Source organism: Pteropus alecto, unplaced genomic scaffold (assembly GCF_000325575.1).
Source record: "Pteropus alecto unplaced genomic scaffold, ASM32557v1 scaffold8, whole genome shotgun sequence".
Taxonomy (NCBI): domain Eukaryota; kingdom Metazoa; phylum Chordata; class Mammalia; order Chiroptera; family Pteropodidae; genus Pteropus; species Pteropus alecto.
Window position 1 is genome coordinate 17,860,321 of NW_006494609.1, and position 8,841 is coordinate 17,869,161.

Genomic DNA, 8,841 nt, shown 5'->3' on the forward strand with positions numbered 1-8,841 from the left:
CGGGGCCAGGTTCCTCCTACCTCCTCAGTGGGGTGGCTTTGCACATGATGGTCAGGCCATAGAACTGTATTTTTCCAGAACGCGAGGTTGGTCCATGAGAGGCGCAGGAGATGGGACCACCTGAGCTGGCCTCTTGGAGGCTGATTCGTTAATTGGTGGGAAATGCCCCCGGTTGAAACGATCGAAGGGAGGGATGACTTCGCCATTACTCAAACGAGAAGAGTCCCTCATCCAGGAGCAGATGTCTGGGGCACAAGGTATACTCCCCAACTCGCCCCTGCCTCATCTTTCCTCATCTGAGGTCCATCCATGAACAGGCTCTGAGCCTGGGACTAGGTCAAGGTCCATGAGAGTCCGGGATGACCTTGAGGCATCCTGTTTGGGAAACCGGGGGGTCATGATACTTTTCAGGGACATGGGGACCGGGCGGCGTTCGGTTAGGGGCGGGGAATACAGTGAGGTCAGCGTTAGACCTGCCGCGTCTGAGGGGTCAGTGGGACTCCCCAGCACACGTCTAGCAGGCCGCCGGACTGAGGGACGGCAGCTAGAATAAGAGACTCGGACTGAAGATGGACCAGCGACAGTGACAGGCCTAGAGTCAGAGGACAGAGCCATAGTGGTGGAAGGAACCGCCTGGGGGAAAGTGATTCGCGAGAGGGAAGGAGGCCCTAGAGACTCTGAGGTCACGGCCACTTAAGAAAGAGACGCTGCGTTGCCAGCGTCTCTATCAGTGCTGCACGGAGCGCTCGGTGGTTACAAGAGAAATGATAGCTCTGCAGGGGAGAAATCCAGCAGCCGCCACCCACCCTGGCCATGTGGTCAGACTCAGCATCACCAGTGCTGGGGGCATACTGACGTCGTGGGTCTCCCAATAAGGACACAGGCTCTCTCCTTTTGAAAGTCAGAAGACAGCACAGAGAAGGCCAGGACTTTGCCCAAGGAAGAGCCAGATTTGACCTTGTGCCCAGAGTTTGACAGTGAATAATAAGTCACAGGGGGAGAAAGACAAGCTACACCCCCTTTGTATCCCTGTCCCCGCCCCGATCTGGCCTATTGCCAAGGGGCCGCTCTCCTTCCACTAAGAAAAAGAAGGTGGTTGTGAGCGACGAAGACCAGGCACGTGGGTGTTTCAGCACGGTGCCCAGCACACAGTAGGGATCATTTCAAAAAACCATAGTGGAAGAGAAAGTAATTACTGAACGTGGAAAACTCATGGATGCTTCGAGATTTGGTATTACAGCACTGCATCCGATCTAAGATGCTGGTTGTAAGGTGCACCGTTATCTTACATACCACTAAGAAAGAAAGGAAAAAAAACAACCAGCAACCAAGATGGAGCATCTGACCCCACATCACGCTGGGGCGCCGAGGGGCTGCACCTGCAGTGTCACGGAGTCAAGGACAAATCCCACGCAACAGAAGGGGGAAGCAAGGAGATCCTAGGTCTCATCTTGGCACTGGGTGGAGGGCAAGAAACAAAACGTTTCCCTGAGAAGTTAAATCACGTGCTGGAGCCCCCAGAGGTTGGCCGTCCCTGTCAGCATGGCCTAAAAGGAAACAAAACAAAACACCACCCGCGAGCAGAGAGTTTCATGCAAAGAAACCTCAGGTGGGTGGCGTCCTGGGGGAGCAGCCAATTCACATCCTCACCGGAAGAACCTCACTGCAATGAGATGCCCCATTTCCAGAGATGTGAAAATGTTATGAACGTGAGTCTTAAAACCTATGAAATACGGTCAAGTAAATAAAATGCCACCTGTAGGCTGCCAAGCATCAGAGCATACATCCCAGAGGCCAGGGGACACTACAAACACGAGACGTATTTGCTCTCCACTCCTGCACGCTGGCACACGGGCCCTGCCCTCGTTCACCCGGGCAAACAGAAACACTGGCCAATCTGTTCCTCAGCTAACGGTCTGTGTCAGGTAGGACGGCACCACCTCCCTGGGCCAGTGCAGGAATTTAGTTGACTCACGGCCCAATTGCAACTTGAAAAGCAATTATATTTCATGCGTCTGAACGCTGCAGGCAAACATCTCGTGGCACTGAGCTGGTGAGTGTGTAGGCAGCTGCAAATTTAATAAATCTTAATTACTCTGTTTATATAAATAAGCAGGCTGAAGCTCTTGACATAGTTGGAGCCTTCAGTGACTTAGTGCACAGAGAGAAAAAAAAGCATGCAGAACCGACTGCTCATAAATAATTAGCTTTGGGAAAAATTTTTTCTCCTTTCCTTTGGAATAAAAATAATATATGAAATGTTTGTAAGTTGGCAAGATTACAACCTCTGAAGACAGTACCTATTTTCTACCTGTCAGGCCTGCATGTGCGTGTGCACGTATGCACACACACCCCTATAACACGCATGCACACACCCCAACCAGCAAAGACAACGCCAGAACCAACCGAAGGGGGGACTGCCCCCCACAGAAGTATCACTACTCTCCCCCTTTTTTTTTCAGAAAGAGAAGCAGGGCCTGTGTCCACAGAAGTCTGGCGATTAAGAACCTACTATGTGCTGGGTGTTACAAGAACTCATCCACTGTTAGCTTGGTGGACCTTCATTTCACTCACTGGAAAACCGTGGCTAAGTGACTCATCAACAACCACACACTCTAATGGTGGATCCCAAATTTGAATACAGAGCATAAAGCAGTGATTCTCAAAGGCCAGCAGCATAAGCGTCACCTGGGAACCTGCTAGACATGCAGATTCGTGGGCTGCCCCAGACCTAATGAACCGCAGACTCTGGGGGTGGCACACAGCAATCTGTGCTTAAACGAACTATCACATCAATGGGTCCAGTTTGGCCTCTGTTTATTGGCCTCTGAGTTGCTTCTTCACAGTGAGCTGAGACCCATTAGCTCAAAAGGCAGCCAGCACCCCTCTCAAATGTTCACACATCCAATTGTTTTAAATAGAGCCTGAAGAAGGAGATAGTTTAGCCATTTAGAGCCTGCCTGCTTTGCATATCCCATGAAATTACCCAACTGCCAGCCATAGATAAGATAAAGCCTGCAGCTGTGAAACCCCAAGCCGCTGCTGCCCTTCGGAGCTCCCTGACTCAGAGCCTCGCCACCGCGCTCAGCAAGGCCAGCTAGACAAGTGGCCCTCTCTCCCATCCCTCTGTCCCCTCAGCCAGGAGGCAGGGTCTACCAGGGCAGGGCTTTGCTCTTGCGTCCACCGATGTATCCCAAATGCCTGCAACAGTGCTTGGCACAAAGTCAGGGCTCGGTAAATATTTGTGGAATGAATGAATGAACGAATGAATGGGGAGACAGCCAGTAAACACTGGGCTGTGAACTCTCCACGTTAACCCGATGATAAGTTGCTGGGAACCTGAGTCTGCACGGGAGGGCTAGTGTCAGCCAGCCTAGCGTCTCCCTCCTGAGAAATATTCTGTGAGCACTTACTATGTGCTAGGCACCAGGGGGACCCAGACATGGCTCCCTGTGGACTCTGGCCTGGGAGATGCACAGATGGGGGCTCCCAACCAGTGCAGGGCGTAAAGTGTGGGAGCTAGAGGCAGCCCGGATGCCTAGCCCTGGGTCCCCTGCTTCCCACCAGGAGCCATGGGGCTGAACTGTGTGGCCACCCTGCCCTCCTCGATACTTCTCCTTATTTCATGAGGAAGCTCTTTGTTATTCTAAATTCGGGGGTGGGGGTGAGACCCAGAGCGCTTTGGAGCAGAGCATGCTGGAGGCTCCTGTCAGTTATGGGCAAAACAAGTGTATTCCCTTGGAAAAGGTGGCACTGGGGACGTGAACTTACACGGGGCTTTCCCGGAAGCAGGGAGACCCGCCGGGCCCAGGGGTGCTTCCCCCGAGCCATGTGTGAAAGGTTAAGATGTGGGCTCCAATGTGGCGTCTGGGGCCAGAGACCAAGCCGGAGCCTCACTGAACAAGCCACTCCAGCGTGCCACATCTAGGTTTCCCCGGTTACAAAAGGAGGTGATAACGCCCTGGGGTGTCGATGAGACAGTTAAAGGAAACAAACCCCCTAACCACGATTTCGCACAGTTCCAGGCACACAGTGGATGGTCAGTATGTAGCGTCTAGAGTAATAATACTTATTTCTCATAATTATCATGACCGCTGCTGTTACTGTTTTGGCCTGCAAGCCCCACCAGAGTGGCTCTGGGCAAGTCCCAGGGGGCCAAAGTGGAAACACCTGCCTGGTAGAACATGAAAGGCACAGCCGCCCTTTGCTCGTCCGTCCCCGTGAGCCCCACACACCCACCCTCTACCACGTGGGTGGCCACGTGGTCCGGGTCTCCTGGGACGGCCCTGGTTTACACCCGTTGTCACAGCATAATTATCAAGGGCATCTTTGTTAACTCTTCATCTTGTCATGGTTTCAGATAAAAATTTCTAGGGTCTCCCCCCTCTGTCACGTGCCTGTCACAGCTGAAAAAAACACTCTGCGCACCCCTCAGGCTTCCCGACAGCGAGGACCCGGGGCCCAGCCCAGTGCAGCCCAGACCCAATTCCACAGACCTCTCAGAACCTTCTAGAAAGCCTAGGCGTCCCGCCCCAGAGTCGCAGGCCACCAACCCTCCAGACGCCCTGCCCTCTAGCTGTGTGCAGCAGATGGCAGACACCATACCTTTTGGAATTCAGCCGGCTCCTCTGGAGAATTCTGTGTCTGTTATTTTAGGGAAGGAGAGGGAAAGGGGAGGGAAAAAAGTTAAGTGAGTGAAACTTAAATCCCAACAGAGCCTGTAATGGAATATTCATTTTGTCAGGGGAGAGTTTCTTTAAAACTTCTGGTCATCTGGACAGGCTGAACCAGCAGGTGATTCAATTTAATGAGCTTTTTAACCCGCCTCGGGCCCAGGTGGGACTCAGTCTGGGAAGACCTGGGCCGAGACAGCAGGGCACGGCCACCTGGCTGGGGCCGGGCTGACATCTAGTGGCCGACACGGCCATTGCGGGGCCAGCAAAGCCGGAGCGCCAGAGCCCTGGCGTCTGGGGTCTGAGGGCAAACAAGGGCCCTTGGAGGCAACCACCCCTCTTCCCGGACAAAGCTCCGTGCCTCGGCATCCTCGTGGGTTCTCAGGGAATAATATCAGTGTTCCCTTTATAGGGTTGTTATGATGGCATAGCATCAATAAAGGCTATTATTATTAGTTTAGCTATCGTTATTGTTTTTCACGAGGGGGCACAGAGGACGCTTGCTCAAAGTCGCAAAGTGAGTTAGTGGAGGAGGTGGGCCAGGTCCCCACAAAGCTCCGTGCCTCAGCATCCTCGTGGGTTCTCAGGGAATAACATCAGTGTTCCCTTTATAGGGTTGTTATGATGGCAGAGCATTAATAAAGGCTATTATTATTAGTTTAGCTATCATTGTTTTTCACGAGGGGGCACAGAGGACGTTTGCTCAAAGTTGCAAAGTGAGTTAGTGGAGGAGGTGGGCCAGGTCCCTCTATTATGCCTCCAACAGTGGGGTGTGTTTTAGTGCTGGCTCTGCTGCTGACTCGCTCTGGCACCTTGGGAGAGTTCGGCTTCTCAGAGTCGCAGTCTCTGAGGACCGCAGATACAGCGACTCTGGCAGAGGGGCTGCTGTGAGGACTGAACAGGTAGCAAAGTGCTCCTCCAGCGTTTACTACGATGGTCACCGCTGTCGTGACTAGAGCTCCAGCCTCGCAGGGTGGCGGAATGGCTGGATGACACCTTGCAAGTCAAGTACCTAGGACCCAGGAATTTCCCTGTCTTTGAGCGGCCACCTCAGCCTGGTGCTGAGGTGGGCCCACCTGTGTTTCCCATCATCCCATCCCCCAGGTCTGGGACCTGGACATCCTTAGCACCTACCAGCAGGCAGCTGGCATCCTTGAGTTTGGACTTGTACAGCATCCACCGGTAACGCAGATCCTCCAGCTCATCTGAGGTGTCCCTTGCTGGCCCGAGACGAAGAAGGTTCTCGAAGAGATGCTGACCTTCTGGTACCCGAGCCTCCAGGTCCTGTGGGAAAAAAGGCAGTGTCATGTGCACCTCTCAAATGGCCCCACCTGGCTGGTGAGGAGGAGCCGACCAAATTCCTGCTCGAGGGGAGCGGGGGGCCGGCAGTGCCTATAAAGAGAGAACCCCAGCCATGCAAATTCAAGCCAAGGCCAGGCGATGAACTCTCTGGAATGTCACGGAAGGGACTCCTGCATGGCAGGGGCTGCTACACTGCTGACCTCCACAGTGACTTCCAACTCTGGCATTCTAGATCCCAGCCCTCCAGAGGGCTTGGAGTAAGAGTTATCATCGTTATAAAAGCTGCCATCATTGAACATTCTCCTATGGGTATGTGTAAGCCTGGCAGAGTGATGCTGGGACCTGGCAGATTTTTTTTTTTTATTATTAAAATATCATATCGTGTTCCCCCAGGATGGCATCTTTTATCCTCAGGACTCCTGAGAAGCAGTGTGATGTGGGGGTTAAAGGCTGGCTCTGGATCCCGGCTCTGCCCACAGCCTGCCTCTGCTGTGTGCTAAGGGGTAAGCTGCTTAGCTTCTCAGAACCCCTTAAATGTGAGATCAAGGCAAGGAGGGTTCACTCGGGGAACTGCAAGTCATCTCTGATATGGCTGGAGTCGGGCAGCGGTGGCAGGAAATGACCCAGGATGGGGTAGGAGGTGGGCAGGGAGGACTTCCCGGTCACGGTCAACTGGGCAATTGTGCCGAACCTCTTCCCGGTCACAGTCAACTGGGCAATTGTGCCGAACCTCTCACTGAGGACAAAGTAGTAAAAAGATTTAAAAGGCATCAAAGAGTTAACAAAAGAGTGAGGTGCATCAGGCTAAAACCAGGGCAAGGACGAAACCCAGCGAAGTGAGCCCAGCGTCCAGGCCTGCTGTACCTGTAGGACACTGGCCAGTCTGGAAAAAACAGTTGTGAAACAGACCATGCTTTTGGCAGCCTCACAGGGCTAGGGAGACAAAGGGCGAAGTCTGGGCCCTGCAGAGGTGGAAACTCTGATAAACCATTTCCCCTTTAGCTGAGACTCCGAAGCCTCCATAATCAAGGTCAAAAGTGGTAACCGCCTACATTACGACAGTGGCCGTGAGAGGGGACAGAAACAAAACATCTGGGAGGTGGAATCCAGGAGGGCTTGGTGACTAATTAGACGTGGGGGTGAAGGAGAAAGATTCGTGGTAGACAGATTGCTTGGCTGAGCTCAGCCAAAATTGCCAACCTTCAGAATCATGCATTGCATAAATGGTTGCTGTTTGACACCGCAAATTGTTGGGATGGCTCGTTACACAGTGAGAGCTAACCGATACAAGAGCTGTGATTAGTGGCGAGATTTTTCCCAGTTGGGGAAAATAGAAGTAGGCTGAATGCATGAATAAGTTTTCTAAAGTTCTTCTAAAATATTTGAACCAAAAAAGTTTAAAAGCCATTATTTTATATATAAGCAAGAACAACTCACGAGCTATGTTTGCTCTGCTTCTTTTGAAGACCTCCCTGGGGGCAAACACACCTACGGTCCCAACCCTCTGGAAAGGGTCCTTTCTTTGGGAACAAACCTGCAGCTTCGCTTCTCTGGTCCTCAAGCCGTTGGCTGTGGCAGTTTTCATTGCGATGATTCTAACCAGCTTCGAATTTTCCACCTGCAGCCACTGCTCAAAATTCCTCAGGAGCTGGAAGAAATCTTCATGGCTGCCTCCTGCTTCTTGGAGCAGATTTGCCTGCTGGGATGCACAGCATAGCATGGTCAAAGTGTCAGAGGCAAGAACAGCCCACTGACCCCCTGTCCTGGGAATTCCACCTGAGGCAGAGGGGTGGGGATGAGGATGCCCAGAAAAAGATGAGAGAGGCCCGAGGAGACAAAGAACATCTCTTCGCAACGTGGCTGAATTTAGAGAGCAGGGACACGTGCCACTGTCCCCTCCCTGGTCTCCCAGTGGCAGTCACCTTCATCCCTTACCGGGATGGTTATGACAGTGGTTGTCCTCTGGCCACGTTTGTCCCTTTCCAGCTGCACAGCGATCTATCTGGCGTGCAAGTCCGTTCAGTGGAGCCCTCACTCATACACGCTGGTGGCTTCTCATACCCCTCGACGTGGCCTGAGAGCCTCAGCTTCTGGCTTTGCCTGACTCCGCAGCCCTGTGGGCTGAGCCCGAGCTCATGGACACGTCCTGGCCCTTGTCTCTCTGCCTGGGGTCTTTGCACATAGTCTCCCCTGCATGGATCACACCCCCTCTGTGCCTCTCCTTGACTCCCACTCGGCCGTGAGGATTCCCCTGACATTTCCTTTCTCCCAGGAGAGCTTCCCTACCCGAGAACCGGGTCCCGGTCACCCTGCAGCAGGCTCCCATAGCATGTGGCCCCTCTGCCATGGCGTGTCACGCTTTCTGTAAACCCTTATTTAATTGCCTGCGGTTCCTCCTTCCTCGTCCCTTAAAACGTGCCCCGAGGCCCAGCGGCAGGGGCTTGTAGAAATGCAGACTCCCGGGCTCGGCCCCAGACCTCCACATCAGAATCTGCACTTTAATATGATCGGGGCACATGTCACAATACGAAAGGTTCTGCACCAGATTCTAGATTCTCTGCTGGCTGCAAGTGTTTCTGTTTTATTCACAGCTGCAGGCCAGCTCCAAGCACGGTCCTTAGAGCACAGCAACACTCCGTAAGGGCCTTTCGGGCGGGGAAATGAAAGACCACTGCAACAATGGATGAAGTGACATGCTGTCTTTGAACAAGGAAGGAATTTCTTTTCAATGTGCTTCCTTTTTTTAGAGGCAGTCGGGGAGGTGGGTGGTTGGATGAATGATACAATGTAGTTAGGTTCTTTTTACAAAATACAACTTTCGGCACACGCGCACACAAAGTATCCATCTTGTTTGATCTAGGTCTGC

At 52.7% G+C, this 8,841-nt stretch overlaps 1 protein-coding gene across 4 annotated transcripts in view; it reads right to left on the reverse strand.

Moving 5' to 3' along the window:
* SYNE3 (spectrin repeat containing nuclear envelope family member 3) overlaps positions 1–8,841 on the reverse strand; it is a 59,540-nt gene that overhangs the window by 6,230 nt on the left and 44,469 nt on the right. For 3 of the 4 annotated variants that reach the window (XM_025042118.1, XM_015599776.2, XM_015599775.2), the window contains 3 exons: positions 7,510–7,674; positions 5,808–5,957; positions 4,606–4,644 (listed from right to left, as the gene is read on the reverse strand). In XM_025042118.1, the coding sequence (XP_024897886.1) occupies positions 4,606–4,644; positions 5,808–5,957; positions 7,510–7,674 (354 nt within the window). The remainder of the gene's footprint in view (positions 1–4,605; positions 4,645–5,807; positions 5,958–7,509; positions 7,675–8,841) is intronic. The other variant, XM_006925564.3, reaches the window with a different exon arrangement.